Here is a 19,206-nt window from a genome sequence, read left to right as displayed (position 1 = left end):
CATGCTGTTGCTCAGTGCTGAAGTATCAAGGCTGCCAGAACATCCTTGGCATATCCTGAAGGTTGTTCAGGATGGGATGTATATTTCAGGCAATCCGTAAACCCTCTAACCTGGAAGCATTTCAACCTGCTCCTACAATACAAGAATGTTGTGGCTTCAGGCTACCCAAATTTCTTTACTGAGACAAATTGGATGGGCTGTCTGCCTTGACAATGCAATCACCTTATCTCAACAGCCCAAATTCCTTTGTTGAATAGGATCTCCATTACTTCATATAGGGCTGACTGACCTCCATTTCTCTTTATTTTGTCTCCTGCCCTAGGCAATTCTCATATAATCATTTATTATTAATCTAAAGTGGCCCATTGATGTCCACCAAATTCATTCACTTCATTTATGCATTTACAATTTCAAATTGTTCTTGGTTCATGCTTTTCATGTTACAATTGCAACATGTCCTTGTAAAACAAGAAATTGCTTTCAATACTGACACGATCAGTGATTAGATTTTCTTTGGTCTAGTCATGTCATCACATTCAGTTCTATTCACACGAATTCAATATAGTTCCCCAATAATTGGAAGAGTACGTTCCTGCTTCATATTCTCCTCATTTGGCACTTAAACTTTACTTCATATTTCAGGCATGCTCATATACATTTGTTGTCAAAATACCAAAGCAATTTGCCATTTCTTTTTTGGAGTTTGATTGTGGAGTTCCTACTTAATAGGCAAGTTGGCTTTCCTTATGCCACTAGAGTTCTCTACCTATCCTTAGCTCTGTTGTGGATTTTTATTAGTATCACTCTTACCTTTTGGAATTTTATTTATTTGGAATGATTAGCTACCCAACTCCAATTCAACTCTTACCAGCAACAAAACCCTACCAGGAGCTTCTGCTAACATCACTCATAGCATTACTAAAGCTATTGAGCAGTTCACCATATCATGGGATGAAACCAAAATAAAAGGTAACTTTAATTATAGAAATGTCAGAAAATCTTAAAATAATATTACTGTTCAGTTGGTGCTTTCGTATTTACCATCTTCTGAATGTGTTTTCTCTTGTATCTTACAAACTGCATCAGACCAATTATTCCCAGGAATCTTTTCCTCTGTTCCCAAAGCTGTGCAACTAAATTAAATAAAATGGAAAGTGATAAATTATATTGTTTTTGGATGAGACATGCTAATAAAGTAATGTACGTTTTGGAGAACATACTAATAGCATAAAGAGGTAGTGAGGCAATGCTTAATGCAATGACATTCATACCTCATACTGTATTTCCTTTAGTAAATTTTTGTGTTCTTTAGATATGATAGACTCCTGCTAGCCTATAAGGTGGACCAGATCAAGAAACCAATTCCACGCAAGACTAGAATTATATTAAAATACCGTAGGTTGTAATAAGAGAATCTTATAAGCCTGATTATACTTTACTTCCCCTCCCTTTTACATTCCAGTGAACTAGGGAGAATCCTACATGATATTTTCCAAATACTATCTTGTTTCCCAGATATTCCCAGATGTTTCCTTGTTTTAAGGAATGTTTTAACCCTCTTTGCTTATATATGATAATTCTTCCTTATTTCCCCCAGAGTCACCTGGACTCTCTATAATCTCTCCCATAATTCCCCACCACATGGGAATGGTATGGTATATCAGGCTATCTGATCTGGAGAGAAGCAGACTGTAGAAGGCTGACACTGATATTATAAAAGAGGAAAAAGAAAGCCAATTTCATGTATAATATTTAATATCTAATGAAGTTCAAAACCAAATTTGTAAATATTTATTCCTACATTGTTTAATCCTGTTAGTCTCATATGGGACTGTGAGAATTAATGATCAGTAAGGAGGCCTGTTGATTTTCTACAGCAAGCCAATGATTGCATTTGCATATATGGATGCAACACTGCCTGAATTTTTAAAGCAAGTTTTGTTGAACCAGGTTATCATGACATATCACACAGTAACATTATGTCATAACAGATGGGTTTACAATAAATTGCATTATGGTAATCCCTAATTGCTACTCAGTTAAAACAATTTAAAAAATAGTTCAATTTTTTAAGGGTAGTTCTTATTTATATTACCTTAAATCAGAGTTCCCCAACCTTTCTGACTTTGTAGACTGGTGGGGGGAGGGGGGATGGTTCCGCGCAAGTGGCCAGCAAGTGAGCGCACAGCTCCTTTTGTGCAAGTGGTGTGCATGCACACCTGTTGCTCACTTAAATGGAGTGTGCACGTGCACTTGCCTGCTGCTTGCGCAAATGAGGATGCACATGCACATCCATGCTCACCGGCAGTTTCTGCAGCCTGGTTGCAAACCCCTCATGGCCCACTAGTCGGCCGCGGCCCACAGGTTAGGGACCCCTGACTTAAATGGTCTTTTCATACTTAAACAAACAATTAATTTTTCAATTTATTCATTTCATGTTAACTAATGAAATGAAAGGAATGGAAGAGAAATGAATTTCCTTAATTTCAAAGAGTAAACAATATTCCTACTTCCTTTTTGTTTCATGATCTATTTCTCATTTTCCTCTTGCTGTATTTCTCACCCTCAGCTATTTTAAGAGATGTGGACTTTTATCTCCCAAGGAATTCTGGGAGATGAAATCTCTATATGGTAAAGTTGCTGAGGAGGAAAAACTCTGCCTACTGCAGGTCTCAATTTTAGATAAAACACAAATACTTAAGAATTGGTGCTGAGAAAAGGAGCAAATGCAGCTATTATTACAAAATTAAAGCAATTTTAATATGAATATGTTCATGCCACTAAATATGCATGATCAAATAAGTGAGGATTTCTAGATTCTAATGTTTCGAGGCTAATTACTGGCAATGACAAATTATTTCATTTTCTGCAACCAACATCAGTGTTTCTAAATACAGTACAACACAGACATCCAAAGATTTCCTTTGTGTCTTTCCTAGTGCACTGTTAAATGTATATGAAACTTACTTTGTCCAGGCTTTGCATGCATCAGTTGCAGAGGAGACATTAGAAAAATAACCAGTGGGACATGGTACGCACACTGTATTCTTATCTTGCTGTACTGTGGAAATATAACAACACGCTGAGCAGAGCACCACTTCTCTGAAAAGCATCACTTGAAAACAATTTGCTGATAACCAAATATTTAAGATGTATTTTTGCACACACTGAAGTGTTACTATTTAGAACACTTCAGCCTTTTTGATTATTTGTTTATTGGATAAAAAACTGGTTTTTAAATGTTTCAAGGCATTGGAAACAAGCACACTGATTATTTTTGCATATAAGCAGGTTCATATACATACAGATATATACCTACACTTTCATGCTATTATAATACCAAGAATGTGCTAAATAACCAACACGATGTTTAAGTATTATTTCTACACACTATTCCTCCCATGATAAAACTGTTAACTAACAATCAGACAAAATAATAATAATAAAAAGATATAACATTATAAGATTAATTGAGGCATATCACCCAGGACTGAAATTTACCCCAATTTCAGTGGCATAATTCTACATATCTAATATTAAGCAATGTGGAAGAAAACCACATCTTTCCAAGAAGTTTCATTAACAGGACACCTCCACTGTCAATCCAGCTCATCAGTAGTACGTACATTCAGCAGGGTTGACAAATAAAATAAAACTTTCAGAGATGTTAATTTAAATCTTACCAGGAAATTTCACTCCAGAACCAGGTGAGCATTTTGTGTTTCGCCGACAACAATCACAGTCACTGTTCCAATGGTAGCCAGCAGTACAGGCACATTGTCTTTGGAATGTGCTGTTTCCTGGAATCACTTCTATTAAAGCTTTTCCTTTAAATGCAAAAAAGGGGAAAGCAGGTGGAAATGAAAGTTGACATAAAGTTTGTATCATAACAGACACACAAGTGAGCATTCTTTTCAAGTGAGGCAATGTTGCTGCTTGCATAATGTACAGATTTCCTCATTCATGACCGATTCTGAATGCTGCCTGTTGCAATTCAAAGTGATATACCAGGAATAAGTATTAGCTGCTATGTCAAGTATTAAGCAATAATAAACATTCAATATGTCAATCAATCGTACCGTAAATGAAACTATAGGGAAACAAGTAAATATGTGGTAAGTGGTGAGAATAGAAGAGTGTCTTATGGGAAAAATTGAGTGTTCATGTTCTAGAATTCAATGTCACAGTTGATCATGATGTTGCTCAATGTTGTAGGAGGTTATAAGGGTCACACAAGAAATCTCTTTATGGAGGCTAAAGGGATGATTTAAATAGAGATGTCCTTTTTCTTGTAGAATTTCAAATAAGGTGCCTAAACGAATTCAAGTAATACCCACCTTTTGCTTGCCTTTCTAAGAAAGGCATCCTTACCTAATTTAAAAAATAAATAAATCACAATATAGTTATAGCAGTGATGAAATCCAAATTTTCTTATTATCAGTTTGGTGGGCGTGGTGTGGCTTGGTGGGCATGGCAGGGGAAGGATACTGCAAAATCTCCATTCCCACCCCACTCTGGGGCCAGCCAGAGGTGGCATTTGCTGGTTCTCCGAACTACTCAAAATTTCCATTACTGGTTCTCCAGAACCAATCAGAACCTGCTGGATTTCACCCCTGAGTTATAGTCCTGTATTTTGAAGCTGATAAGTGTCCTTGAATTAAGGGCTGATGAAGAACATTCTACAGCAGGGATCCCCAACAAACCTTGGGTCATGGACTGGCACTGGGCCACGGTATGCCAGAAACCAAGCTGCACAAATAAGTGAAGCCCATTCCGCGGGATGGGGAGTCAGCACACGTAACCATGCCCCCTCCAGTCCGTGGAAAAACCTCTCTCCATGGAACTGGTTCCTGGTGCTCAAAAGGTTGGGAGCCACTGTTCTATAGAACTAAAGGGTATAGCAAAAAGCCAAGTTCTTTCTTTCTGTTTTGCTGTATGTTTTGCTTTGGTGAGATATACTGTATGTGTCTATGCTCAGCTCATGGAATGCTTGTGTCTTTGTGTTGAATATTTCACTATCAGCCCAAATCAATCCATTTCAGGATGATTTGAAGAGGTTCTTATGGAAAAACTGAATGTTCCTGGTTTACTGCAGAAAAAATGGACTAAAATTGAATGTCACAGCTGAGCATGATGTTGTTTAATTTATAGGAGTTTATATGGGTCTCTTCATTGAAGGTTATGTATTTTAATTTACCAGGCTGGTCCAGTACATGATAGATGTTTTCAACTTCTCAGTCAAGGGTTAAGAGAATCTAACTGACCCAAACTCAGGATTGGAACCTGGGTCCAAAGATAGGATCTTAACTTTGATGTTCAAATCCCATCTTTTACATACAGTACCTTGACTATGTTATTTATCTCTGATCTCATCAATTTGCCTTCTGGGATATTCGTGTTTTGGGACAGGCCATGCTTATGGCAAGATTCTTGTCATCTAAGCAGTCATTTTGTGAGAGTTGTCCTGACATCCTAAGAGATTTCGATTAAAGCTCAAAAAGATTTTGGGACCACTGTTCTATTGCATATCCCTCTTTTCCACCTCTACCAACTCAAAATAAAAGTCTTCATCTGCTCTCCTAAAAGTCATCTCCCTGACAAATGAGAAGCAATATAACAGTCCATGTGTTTCCCTTACCTCTATCACATATTTTATGAAGAAAGCACTTTTCCTCTTCATTCCAGATGTCCATATACTCGTTTGAGCCACAGGGTTTGCATACAGTCTCTGAAAAGGCAGTGCATTTTTTGACCATGTACTTTCCTGAGAAGAACAACAGGAAAGAGTGATGAAATGTTAAATACTTCAGAATTAGCAATATTGGCTCTCTCAGGCCTACATGGATCGCCTTAGGGGAGTCAGCACATGGCAAAATATGGCCAGTTATGACTGAATTAGTGGGCTGAACAACCAAAACACATTATAATGCCATCAGTTTAGATGCTTATTACATTATCAGAATCAAACACTTGGTTAATCAAATTGATTTAACAACAGAATTGGACAATTCATAGTGAAGCATGTAGTTACCTTGGATATGAGGTACTAAACAATCACTGTCTATGTAAAACATGGAATTTCAAGATGTTTTTAATGTACAATCCCCCTGCCTTATGCACAAGAATTTATATAGTAGATTGTTCAATTATTGTTTTCCATTTATAATACAGGTAGTCCTCGACTTACAACAGTTCACTTAGTGACCGTTCAAAGTTGCAACAGCACTGAAAAAGTGACTTATGACTATTTTTCACAGTTATGACCGCTGCTGCATCCCCACAGTGATGTGATCAAAATTCAGATGCTTTGCAACTGGTTCATATTTTTGACGGTTGCAACGTCTTGGAATCATGTGATCAGTTTTTTTGCTTCTGACAAGCAATGTCAATGGAAAAGCCAGATTCACTTAACAACCATGTTACTAATTTAACAACTGAAGTAACGACTGTGGCGAAAAAAATAGTAAAATGGGACAAAACTCACTTAACAAATGTTTCACTTAGCAACATAAATTTTGGGCTAAATTGTGGTTGTAAATTGAGGACTACCTGTATTCCCACATTTTCCAAGTATTCATATTTCAAAATTTCAGAGAAAAGGAAGAAATAAGCACACAATGGCTTTTCATATTATAACAGAATCTGCCTGGAAGCACCACAAGTCTTTCAAGTTCTTTCTTGAAGGCATCTTCTGATTGGTTTTAAATGCTGAAGCTATGATTCATTCTCTTTAAATAGTTTATGTGATTCAGAAGCACTGTCTGTTCTGAGCATGACCACCTAGGAGGAAATTGTTCAAAATGAGTTCAGAAAATTTCTTTCTAAACTGATTTATCCTTTGAGACTCAAGGTTTTCCCAACTGCTGTGTAGAATCCATATTCCTAAATATCAGTGCAGGAGACATTGCATTGATAAATTAACCAATGCAGAATACACAGCCTGAGGAGATAACTGGCAAACACAGTTCTGAGTATCCTATACATTTTCCTTCAAATAATTAAAGTTATTTTTAAATTTTAATTTTTAAATCAGGAATATAAATCTCTGTTAGTTATCTCAATAGGTAAACATTCTATAATTTCTCGTTTCAAATTACCCTGCCAGATTCAACCTGCATATAATGAGATACCGGTAATACTCAGCTAGTTACTATACAGATTCCTGATTTTATGAGGAAAAATTGTCTGAATGTGAGTGCAAATTTTGTGGGCTAAGGATTCTATTTTGCCCTCAAGTGGAGCTCTCCCCATACTCAAATTACCTCAAAGATTTCACTTTACTATATTGGAATGGAAAGGATTACATACTCCTATAATAATCCTACTAACTACATCTAATTAATTTTAAACATATACAGGTAATCCTCGACGTACGACCACAATTCAGTTCAGAATTTTGGTCCTAAGTAATTGTAGTCATCAATGACATGACACAAAATTACAACTGTTCTTGGAGTCATTAAGCAAATCACATGGTTATTTGGTGAGCCATGTAGTCATTAAGCAAATCCAACATATCCAATGGGTGTTTTTATTGGAAAAACAGCAAAAAAATCATAAATTGGGATAATGTGTCTGCAAGACTCTGCAATCAGTTATAAGTGCAAGACAGTTGCCAAATGTCTGAAATGTGACCACCTTACGTGTGTAGGTTTGCTTGTGTGTAGGAGTCATAACTTCAAGGACAAGTCATAGGTAGTTGTTTTTGAAGTCTGTGGTAATTTCAAACAGTTGTTATACAACAGCTTGGACTGTTGTATAAGTTAGGACTGCTTGTAACTCACTCTTTGAATTTTTGCTCCACAGCTTGCCATTTAAAATCCAAATGTGGGTTTTACCCTCAAAATGTTTGCACCAGTGGTGGATTTCAAAATTTTATACTACCGGTTCTGTGGGCGTGGCTTGGTGGGCGTGGCATAGCTTGGTGGGCATGGCTTGGTGGGCATGGCAGGAGAAGAATACTGTAAAATCTCCATTCCCTCCCCACTCCAGGGGAAGGTTACTGCAAAATCCCCATTTCCTCCTGATCAGCTGGAACTCGGGAGGCAGAGAATAGATGTGGGCAGGGCCAGTCAGAAGTGGTATTTACCAGTTTTCCAAACTACTCAAAATTTCCGCTACTGGTTCTCCAGAACTGATCAGAACCTGCTGAAACCCATCTCTGGTTTGCACAGTTCTGCTCTTGAGAAACATAAAAAGTGTTATAAGAATGCAATTCACCCTCTCCCTAATGAGACATCAGATTTAAAAATAATAACAATAATAATGAGATTATTCTTTTACTTAAAAATCATTTTTGACTTAGGTGTGAGAAAATTGTTGTTAGCGTATTACCTGGTTCACATTTGTTGCAGCATCGGCCAGAATATTCATAATGTTGCTCACTGCTACAGGAAGGCTTGACTTGTAAGTACAACTGAAGGACAGAACAGAACAGTAATAATACTTTAGTTGCTTTTAGTTTAAGACATCTTTCAAGGATACCCAAGTTTTATTTCCGATTGTGTTTAAAAAATACATTTATATCATTACAATGACACCGGTCTTCGTTAATTTGGTACTCTTCAGGTATGTTGTACAATGATTTCCACTGTATTCCCAATTAGGGGAATAGATGTTATAAATCAACATTTCAGAAGAGCGCAAATTTAGAAACAGCTGTACAGATAGTCCTTGTTTAGCGATTGCCTCGTATAGCAACTGTTTGTAGTTAAATGATATTGAAAAAGATTTCAATTAATAGTCATATTTATGATCTTCACATCTTTCTCTCTCATATATTTGCCATATTCCCTAGTTTACACCCCTGCTGTAAAGCAAAGGAAAGCTGAAGTAAAATTGTAAGCACACTTGTAGTCCTGCGATTTTTCACTTAGCAACTGAGTTGTCAATTCCAATATTGGTTGCTAAACAAGGACTACCTTTATATGAATATATATAACTGATGATTTGTAACTACTTTTGGACCTATTTTCTGTCTTTATGTTTAGGTTTACCATATCTGGGTGGCTAAAATCCAAGTAAATACTAGATGGCAGCAAAGAGAAACAGTAAACTCTCTTTGCTGCTGTTTACAGGTCATCCAAATTTTTGCAGCTGGATTTATATCCTTTTTGGCTCCTATTCTTCCTGGCCTGCTATTTTAGGTAATTCCATATAAGACAGGGGTGTCAAACTCGCAGCATCCCGTGACATATTGGGACTTTTTTCCCCTTCGCTAAGGCATGGGTGTGGCCAGCACGTGACTCATCCAGCCTGCGGCCGTGAGTTTGACAGCCCTGATATAAGGTGTTAATATTAAGGCAATCTGCTTGCATTAAGAAAAGTAATATAACTGCATAGTGAATATAGAGAAGTTAAACTAATAGCTATGGTCATATGAAGAATGGGCAGAAAAAGTGAGAAAACACATATCACAATGTTGTGTCACAACCTAACTGTAGTAGCCCAAGATAGATTAAAGACCTTAAAAACCTAGAGGGTTTTTAAAAAGTAGCATTTTCAAAACATATTTGTTTTATCTTTGTATTATGTCTTTAGTCAATCTCTTTTTGAAATACTACACAAAAACTTGAATTACCACTTTGCTGGACATATGGCATGATGCTTCTATTATACACATCTATCTTTTTATCTAAATTATGTTCACACTGGGGAGAAAATATAAAAAAAGCTTCTTCTGACAGTTTCTGCTTGAAAATTGAAAATATAGTTCTTTTAAGTAGATTAAATCAGTATTAATACATGCTTCATAGAGTTTCATTTCATCAGAAGATAATGCAAGGGAGATGGGGAATTTCCCAATTTTCAGAAGTTATAATCCACTCCCTTCTAACCATGATAATTAATCAACTATATTTGTGATACTTTGCAGTAGTAATCTGGAACTGTTTGAACAATTTACTCAAATAGTCACACCATGAATGTACCTGGACTTGGTTAAAAACTAATATACAAATGTAATCAACAAATAAGGCAACTCCTTAGCAATATTTATAACGTAACAAAATAGATCTAATTTTATTGAAGCCTTGGCAAACAATCTTGGCAAACTCTGCAGAGGGGCTCAGTTGTGTAACTTTCCCCTTTCCTGAATACAGAGTTTACATACACAAGGGGCTCCACAATCTCAGTAGACTCTCACAAAAATAGTAATTCCAGATTTCAAATCTAGGAACATAATTGAAGTTTGTATAGTCATTCCTAATCTTCCTCCCTACGCACCTCAATGCTCCATTACTGGAGATTGTCCTGAGATGGTATGAAAATCCCTCCCTGGGCCCTATAATTTTCAACATAGAAATGGAGCATAGTGAAGTGTGATTCTAGTCAGTGAATAGGAGTTGGAGGAAACAAGATTTTATTTCATAGATATTTTTTAGAAACCAGGATGATATCAAAACAACAACACATGGACAATAAACAAATGATAAAATGATGTAACCATGTCATATCATACTGTAGAGCAGGGGTGTCAAACTCAAGGCCCGGGGGCAGGATTTGGCCTGTGGGTACTTAGATTTGACCCACGGGGCTGGCCTGGGAACAGTGAAGGACCAGCCCACTGTGCTTCTCCCACTGAAAATGGAGCTCAGGAAGGCCGCACATGGCCCTCCTAAGCTCCATTTTCACTGGCAGAGGGTTGCAGGAGGCTATTGCAGCCGAAAACGGAGCTCAGGAGCCTGTTTTTGCTGGCAGTGTGTTCAGGCCACCACAAATGCCCCCCGACACAAGTGATGTTGAGATGTTCAGTGTCCCAGGGTCATGTGATCATCTTCTGACAAGCCAAGTCAATGGGGAAGCCAGATTCACTGAGCAACCATATTACTAACTTAGCAACTGTCGTGATTCCCTTAACAACTGTGGCCAGAAAGGTAGTTAATGGGGCAAAATTCACTTAGCAACTGTCTCACTTAGCAACAGAAGTATTGGACACAATTGTGCCCATAAGTCAAGAACTATCTGTAACTATATAATTTCTACAACAGTTAGCTAGACAAAGGATTTATTATTAAGAAAAGTAGTTATTATTTAAGAAAACAGTTGAATTTATTCTGATGAGATTACCTAGTTTGGTAATGAAATGTTTTCAAGAAATCTACCAAGCTTGGATAGTACTACTAAGGACCCCATATTTTATTATTTATAATTAAACTCAGCTCAATTTCTAAAGAACAAATGGCAGACAAAAAAATATTCAATGCAACAATTCAGTAGAAAAGGGGCTAAGGAAGCATACGCTGTCATGGATATTCGATCCAACATAAATCTATTCAAGTTATATCAATAGGACAAAGCTGTGCCCCATTACAATGTGGTGGCATATCAAGCTGAGCCTTATTTTTCTGGATATCCCAATTGATTTACCACTATTAGGATTAATTAAGCATATGTCACCTGTTTTATGCAATAAATGATTTGCAATAAGATATGCAATCATCCTAGGGAAATTTTAAAACAAAGTCAGTAAAATAGCAATAAAACAATTGTATCTTCAGTACAAACGTTCATCATATCCAGGCAAACGGGTAGGAAGCTGTCACAAATAGCTGCAGCACCCACAGAGAAAACATGTCTCCAAATTCTCAAAAGATGACAATGTTAAGAGAAAGAGAATGGAGCATGCCTACCCTACCCTATCCAACTTAAGAGATACTCTTAAGAGAGAGGAAGTCTTGCAAGTCATGCACACTTTTTTTACTCAAGAAATGGGTACTTACAAAGTTCGCATTCATAAAATGTGGTTTGAAAAAAAATCATGCTTTGTTCAGTCTGAAAGTTCCTCTTTATTGGAGAGATTTAACAATGACTTAGAGGTAAACAAGGGCAAAGTCCTTTACTTTAAGGAACAATTTGCAAAACTCCAAAGAACACAGAGTCAAATTGTAAAGAGTATCAGAAAACCTAAGCACACTCAAACCAGTTTCTTTTTTTCTTTTTTCTTTTTTTTTTGTATTATAGTAACTCATAACCTATTCTCCAAACTTTTGTAGCAAAAGGAAGTCTTGTTGCTACATGTTTTAAACTACCCTCCACCTTCTTTGAAGATAAGTTTTTGTATAACAAATTCGTTTACTTCCTTGATAGACAGTCCACAATAAAGCGATAAAAAGACTATTTTCACTTTTATTATGATGTACAACCAGACCCACCCCAAAAAACCCAACCCTTGCCACTTACTTATCTTAAATGAGTTTATTGCTGGACTTTTAATGTTTTAATGTATAACACAGTACATAAGTACACTAATGCATTGCAGTATAAATATTTATAACCAGGATAAAGTCGCATTAATTCAGTGGGATATCTCCAGTTTAAGCATGCACAAAATTGCAGTTTTCACTTCTAAACCAAATGTATTTTTTTTCCCCCTCTGCAAGAAATGCTTCAGTTCAGCTTTATTTAGCATCGGGTATAAAAAATAAGCCCTCCCCCAAAATAAGTCCTCCCTGAAAATATTTAACCACGTGCGCAGCCGGTCCCCGCCACTTCCTCTGGTTAGGGTTAGGGAGACAGAGCTGGAAATCAGGTAAGACGGCAAGAGGAATCTTGTCTTGTTCCACATGCCCCAAAATAATAAGACCTTCCCAAAAATAAGGCCAAGCACTTATTTCGGGGTTCAAAAAATATAAGACAGGGTCTTATTTTTGGGGAAACATGATATTAAAAATTATTGTCATGTGACAAAGCAAAGAAATTTTGGAGTAAGATTCATATTTTAATACAGAAAATTCTTAATATGAAGATGAAGATGAAACCAGAAACTTTTCTTTTGGGTTTAATGGAAAAAGACTTGGGAAAAAAATTGGAACTTTTATCTTACAGTATATGTTGACAGGATTAAGACTACTGTACGCACAAAAATGGAAGGACATTTCGATTCCCACCTTGGACGAATGGCTACAGAAGCTGATTGTGTTGCCAGAAATGGCTAAATTGACCGTTTTGATCAAAGAAAAAAATATAAGTATTGTTGGAAGAAATGTCCATTTGGGTTCAGTTCCAAGTGGAAAGAAAGACACTGGAAATATGTAGACTCTTGACAGATGGTTTAATGGTGGACAGGACCACATGGTTTGAGGTCCTGGACAAAAAGAGCACATGGGTGAAAGAGGGAGAGAGATTTATACCGTCTCTTGGGCCCTGCCTTGTAGCTTCCTGTTTCTGTGTAAGAAATGTATTCTGATTGGTTGTCAGACTCCCATGGGGCCATGTAAGGGTAACTTTGTAGATTGTCTTGAGTGGCAGGCTTGGTTGAATCTTGCGGGGTGATGAGGTAATGAAGCTAATCCTATCATGTCCTGAGGGTGAAGGTCTTAACCCCATCACCCTGGAGCTGAAATGAGAGGGAGGTGCAAGGAGCTGCTTTGTCTTTAAAAACATGTTTCTCCTTTAGGGAAAGTATAATATTCTGCCTTTTTAATATTTCCTAGAATATTTCATTTTCCTAGGAGAGGGGTGGGTGCTAACTTCCTACAGCACTTTTGTTGCTACATGGAGACGGCTTCTGGACTTTGTGCTTGAGGTGGGGAAAAAAATGAAACTTTGATTTTGGGTTTTACTGATTAGACTGATTAGTTTTTATAGAAACGGTTAGTTTATATTATTATGAAAAAGTAAAAAGTTGAGGTTCGATGTTAATGCTTTATTTTACCACAACAGAGGGAGTCGGAAGTCAACGCTTCTTTTTTTCTTTTCTCCCTCCTCCCCTCACTTCTCTTTCCCCTTCTCCCTCTCACTGTTTTATTTGCTTTTGCATTTTTGCATTTTATTCTATAATCTAATGAAAAGTTGAAAGAGAAAAAATATTTTAAAAATTATTAATCAATGTCACCTAAATTGGGCATCCACAGGCCACTAAACTTACTTTTCGCTCAGTTGATTATGAGCAAGGCACATTATTGGTAGAGGATAGAGTTGCACTATTCCTCCTTTTCTAAGGGAAATAAAACCTGACCAAGCAATCTAGGGAGTTTCCATGGATCTTTTGATGGACTGATGTGAGCCAATAATGTTGTAGATTATTTTTTTTATAATACTAAGATCGTTTTAAAAGCTGTTTGTTTTAAACTCCACCTGTTGTGCGAAAGTAACCATATCAATTTGAAGTTAGCAAGACACAACCTGCTGTGATAAGCTGTTGCAAGTACCAGATGGAGTATAAAAACCTGGCACCTTTAAAGCATATAAATAATTAGCTGTTCAGATGGATCATTGTTTTCAGTTTTGTCATTAGATAGTAAAGGTCCATAAATTTTGAGGTTGTTTTTTTTAATAAGTTTTTGGTGGTAGTTTCTTAGTTATACTGGATATCAGCTATTAACGAATGGGCCCTAATAATTAGCCCAGGTAGCTTGATTGTAGATTGAAAAACTAGTTTTGTTATTCGTTGGTCTTTACAAAATATTTATATAAATATAGTATTTATTCAAAGAGCAGTACACTGTTGGGAAAATATAATCCTCTTCCTATCTTTTTTAAAAATTTTATTTATCCATTTTTTTCCCCTTAAACATACATAGGTGCTTAATGAACATTGTATTGTTTGAGTCATTTTAGGTTTACAAAAAAATAATAATAATTCTGATAGTAATAATAATGATCAATTTACTTTATGCTCAATATATGCTATACACATGCTATATAATATATTACAATTAACATGTAGACGCAAATGTTAGAAGTTGAAAGACTATTATCAGATATACCTGAATAGTACTATTGTTATTAGTATTGAGTGTAAAGTAAATTGATCATTATTATTACTATTATTATTTCAATTATTATCATCAATATCAGAATTATTATTTTGTAAAACTAAAATGACTCTTCCTATCTTTCTGAATGAGAATGGTAGCAATAGATGAATATCATTACAGGTAGTCCTCGACTTACGACCACAATTGAGCCCAAAATTTATGTTAAGTGAGCCATTTGTTAAGTGAGTTTTACCCCATTTTACAACCTTGCTTGCCAAAGTTGTTAAGTGAATCACTGCAGTTGATAAGTTAGTAACCGGTTATTAAGCGAATCTGGCTTCTCCCCATTGCTTGTCAGAAGGTCACAAAAGGGGAACACATGACCCCGGGACACAGCAAAGGTCATAAGTATGAACCAGTTGCTAAGCCTCTGAATTTTGATCACACGATCCTGGGGATGCTGCAAAGGTTGTAACTGTGGAAAAAGGTCATAAGTCACTTTTTGCAGTGCCGTTGTAACTTTGAACGGTCACTAAATGAATTGTTGTACGTTGAGGACTACCTGTACTCTTTTTTATTACAAGTGACATACAGTGCTCAAACTATGACATGCTATTATGATGCTGTCAAGCTCCAATTGCAAAGTCAGGTCTTGAACTCAAATGGATGAGCAGAATGACAGCTTTTATCGCTCCTCCACCATCAATAACTTTTTAATCTTTTTAAATTCTTAATGTGTGTAAATACAAAACAGAAGTGAAATTTGGTGGAGTTAATCTTTGGGAGATAATTTTAGTTTTGATAGGAGGTTCCATTTTCAAGACAAAAGACTTGCTTTCTGTTCACAGGAACTTCAGCTCTCTCTCTCTTTTTTTTTTTTAAAAGGCTGGGAAAGAATAATAGCTATTTCTTCCACACAATATTTGCATCCAGTACCATGCTCTGTCAAAGAACTGATGAGACATGCACAACTACCATATATTCTTGCATATAAGCCAACCTTGATTTTTTTAACCCAAATACATGAAAACTCTGCTACCTGCAGATAAGCTGACCCTCAACATTTTCTATGTTTTTTTCGTAATTTTGCAAGAAATTTCCCACCCACAGATAAGCCAAGCCCTATTTTGGGGGTTATTCTTGGTTTATCTGCACATACAGGTTGTCCAGTTCGTTTAGCGACCATTTGAAGTTACAACAGCACTGAAAAAACTGACTTGTGACAATTTTTCACACTTATGACTATTGCAGCATCTCCATGGTCACATGATCAAAATTTGGATGCTTGGCAACTGACTCATATTTATGACGGTTGCCTTGTCCCAGGGTCATGTGATCACCGTTTGCGAGCTTTTGACAAGCAAAGTCAATGAGGAAGCCAGATTGACTTAAAAACTGTGTTACTAACTTAATAATTGAAGTGATTCACTTAACAACTGTGACAAGAAAGGTCGTAAAATGGGGCAAAATTCACTTAACAAATATCTCACTTAGCAACAAAAATTTTGGGCTCTATTCTGGTCGTAAATCAAGGACTACTTGTATATACAATACTTCTCAAAGACTACAAAACAATGGATTATGCTTAAATCTTTTTTTAAACAAAACTGCAAAGTTCAAGTCTGGATGACTACTACGTGATAGCAAAGGCCACAACTCCGTCCTACCATCTGATTGCTACTTGGATTGTTGCAGCTTAGATGTAGTGTCCTTCTAATTGCTTATTGCATCACTAAAGAACCTTTCTTCAATTCCGAGAATGGTTTTGTAGCCATTTTAGTTTTTTATTTAACTTAAAGTAGAAGAACAAATATACTGTAGTCATGTCACTGTAGGGAGTCTGCTTGAAATGCACATTGCTAGGATAGTAACTTAATCAATTTTCTTCTCACAATATAATAGTAAAGTGGGATCACAGATTAAAGAAAAGCCCACTTTTTTCCTTATGTTTCATTCCTTGTGTTTCATGCCTATAAATTTTACTTTCATATATCTTACATTTATGAGTTATATTTATTTAATAAGACTGAAAAAAATGTAGCACTAGCAAGTAAGAATTGCCTATTAAGAAAAAGAACCTGAAACATAAAATATTAATTGTATTCACTGTCACTACTTTAATCAATATTAACTGTAATTAACCATTTGCCTAAGCGTAAAAGCTGTGTTCCGTTTCTTTCATCTAAAATCCATATTCTCATGAACCCTTATAAACTCAGGAGCTGGCTTAATTTAAATAAAACATTTCATTTTCTCAGATATGACCTAAAAGAGACTCTGCTGCTCCACACATTCACTTCCAGGTCTATAATTCAAAACAATTCTTAAACCATGAAGGAAATGGTTTTCATGATGTCAATTTTCCAATGAAGCGTTTTTAACCACATCACAAATTTCCATCCCTTAAAGCAAATATACAGTTAGGAAATGCAACAAGCTAAAGCAAAATGAAAAAAAAAAAAATCACTACTTCTCTTTCTTTTTTTTAAAAAAAATGAAGGATGTGAAAACTTTAAAATGGTTATAGTGTGAGGGAATCAATGCACTGGGAGATGACTTCGTATAATACCCAATAAAGATAGAGAAACTCATAATTAAATAATTTAAATAAAAGGTCAAGGTAAAGGTTTCCTCTGTTCAGTCATATCCGACTCTAGGGGGTGGTGTTCATCTCCATTTCTTAGCTGAGGGAGCTAATGTTGTCTGAGGACAATTCCATGGTCATGTACCCAGGAAGTTGATAAGCCAAGGTGCACAGAACACTGTTATCTTCCCACTGAAATGGTACCTATTTACCTACTCGCATTTGCATGCTTTTGAACTGCTAGGTGGGCAGGAGATGGGGCAAGAAAGGGAGCTCACCCCATTGTTCAGCGCTCGGGTGCTGAACCTGGGATGACAGCTTTTCAAGCTCAATGTCTTTAACTGCTGAGCAACTGCATCCCCTTAAATTAGTTTAGTTAGTTAGTTTATTAAATTTATATACCGCCCTACTCCCGAAGGACTCAGGGCGGTGAACAGCCAAAAGATAAAATACATGTAATACAAATGTTAAAAAACCATTAAAATACGATTAAATAATTTGGTCCAGAAAACAAAATTTAAAAGCCCCAATTTTTATACGACAAATTTAAAATTAAAAATTTTTTAAAAACAGTTTAAAAAAGAGGTTAGGCCAGGCCGGCCTGCTGGAATAGGAATGTTTTGAGGGCATGGCGGAAAGCGCGCAGATCAGGGATCCTCCGTATCTCTGGGGGGAGCTCGTTCCAGATGGCAGGTGCTCCCACAGAGAAGGCTCTCCCCCTGGGGGCCGCCAGTCGACACTATTTGACTGATGGCACTCTAAGAAGCCCCTCTCTGTGGGAGCGTACTGGTCGGTGAGAGGCTAGTGGTGGCAGAAGGCGGTTTCGTAGATACCCCGGTCCTAGGCCATGGAGCGCTCTAAAGATGGTAACCAAAACCTTGAAGCGCACCCGGAAGACCACCAGGAGCCAGTGCAGCTCGCGCAGGAGGGGGGGGTCACATGGGAGAGCCACATCGCTCCCATAACCACCCGCGCGGCCGCATTCTGGACCAGCTGGAGCCTCCGGGTGCTCCTCAAGGGGAGTCCCATGTAGAGAGCATTGCAGTAGTCCAGGCGGGAAGTGACAAGGGCATGAGTGACCATATTTAATGAATCCCAATCCAGAAAGGGACGCAACTGGCGAATCAGGCGAACCTGATAAAATGCCCTCCCGGCCACAGCCGTCAGATGCCCTTCTAAAGACAGCTGTGAGTCCAGGAGGACACCCAAGTTGTGAGCCCTCTCCGTGGGGGCCAATGACTCGCCCCCAATAGTCAGCGATGGCACCAACTGACTATATCGGGATGTCGGAAACCACAGCCACTCGGTCTTGGATGGGTTGAGCCTGAGTCTGTTTCTCCCCATCCAGATCTGTACAGCCTCCAGGCACCGGGACATCATTTCAAGGGCATCATTGGGGTGGTCCAGGGTGGAGATGTACAGCTGGGTGTCATCAGTGTACTGGTGGTACTTCACCCCGAAACCACGGATGATCACACCCAGCGGCTTCACATAAATGTTGAACAGAAGGGGCGAGAGGACCGACCTCTCGCCCCTTCATCTAAGTATCTGTAGTTAACTGAAAAGTTTAAAAAAAATGAGTATGTTCCAAGTTCCATTTTTTTAAGGAAAATTAAGCACATGTTTCTGTTTTTAGTGGAAAAAATCTATTTCAACTACTATATGAATTTACAGGATTAAATGCTATAGGGTAGTGATGGCTAACCTTTTCCGGACTCAGTGCCCAAAGCGCACACGTGCCTGAACCCCCAAAGTGCAATGCGTGTGCAGCCCCTGTGTATGCATCCCGCCTCTCCCACACATCCCACATGCGCCTCCACATGTGCCCCCGAACATGTGCCCACACTGCCCACCTGCACCTCAGACCCCGTGCATGCACGCCCACCCGCATGTCCCCATTGCCGCGCATGCACGGCAGAGATC

At 37.6% G+C, this 19,206-nt stretch overlaps 1 protein-coding gene and 1 long non-coding RNA gene across 4 annotated transcripts in view; one reads left to right on the top strand and one right to left on the bottom strand.

Moving 5' to 3' along the window:
- The window catches only part of LOC117674766 (uncharacterized), a 58,471-nt gene that overhangs the window by 25,118 nt on the left and 14,147 nt on the right, over positions 1 to 19,206 (top strand). The gene's annotated exons all lie outside the window — the stretch shown is intronic.
- Positions 1 to 19,206, bottom strand: part of TNFRSF11A (TNF receptor superfamily member 11a) — a 39,357-nt gene that overhangs the window by 13,419 nt on the left and 6,732 nt on the right. For all 3 annotated transcript variants that reach the window (XM_034432951.3, XM_034432952.3, XM_087890259.1), the window contains exons 2-6: positions 8,335 to 8,416; positions 5,639 to 5,764; positions 3,684 to 3,827; positions 2,968 to 3,061; positions 1,042 to 1,133 (exon numbers count right to left, since the gene is read on the bottom strand). In XM_034432951.3, coding sequence (XP_034288842.2) covers positions 1,042 to 1,133; positions 2,968 to 3,061; positions 3,684 to 3,827; positions 5,639 to 5,764; positions 8,335 to 8,416 — 538 coding nt within the window. The remainder of the gene's footprint in view (positions 1 to 1,041; positions 1,134 to 2,967; positions 3,062 to 3,683; positions 3,828 to 5,638; positions 5,765 to 8,334; positions 8,417 to 19,206) is intronic.

Source organism: Pantherophis guttatus, chromosome 3, assembly GCF_059756535.1.
Source record: "Pantherophis guttatus breed Tessera chromosome 3, ASM5975653v1, whole genome shotgun sequence".
Classification (NCBI taxonomy): Eukaryota; Metazoa; Chordata; class Lepidosauria; order Squamata; family Colubridae; genus Pantherophis; species Pantherophis guttatus.
Note: the sequence above shows the minus strand (reverse complement) of the source record. Positions and strands in the feature narration are given on the sequence as shown.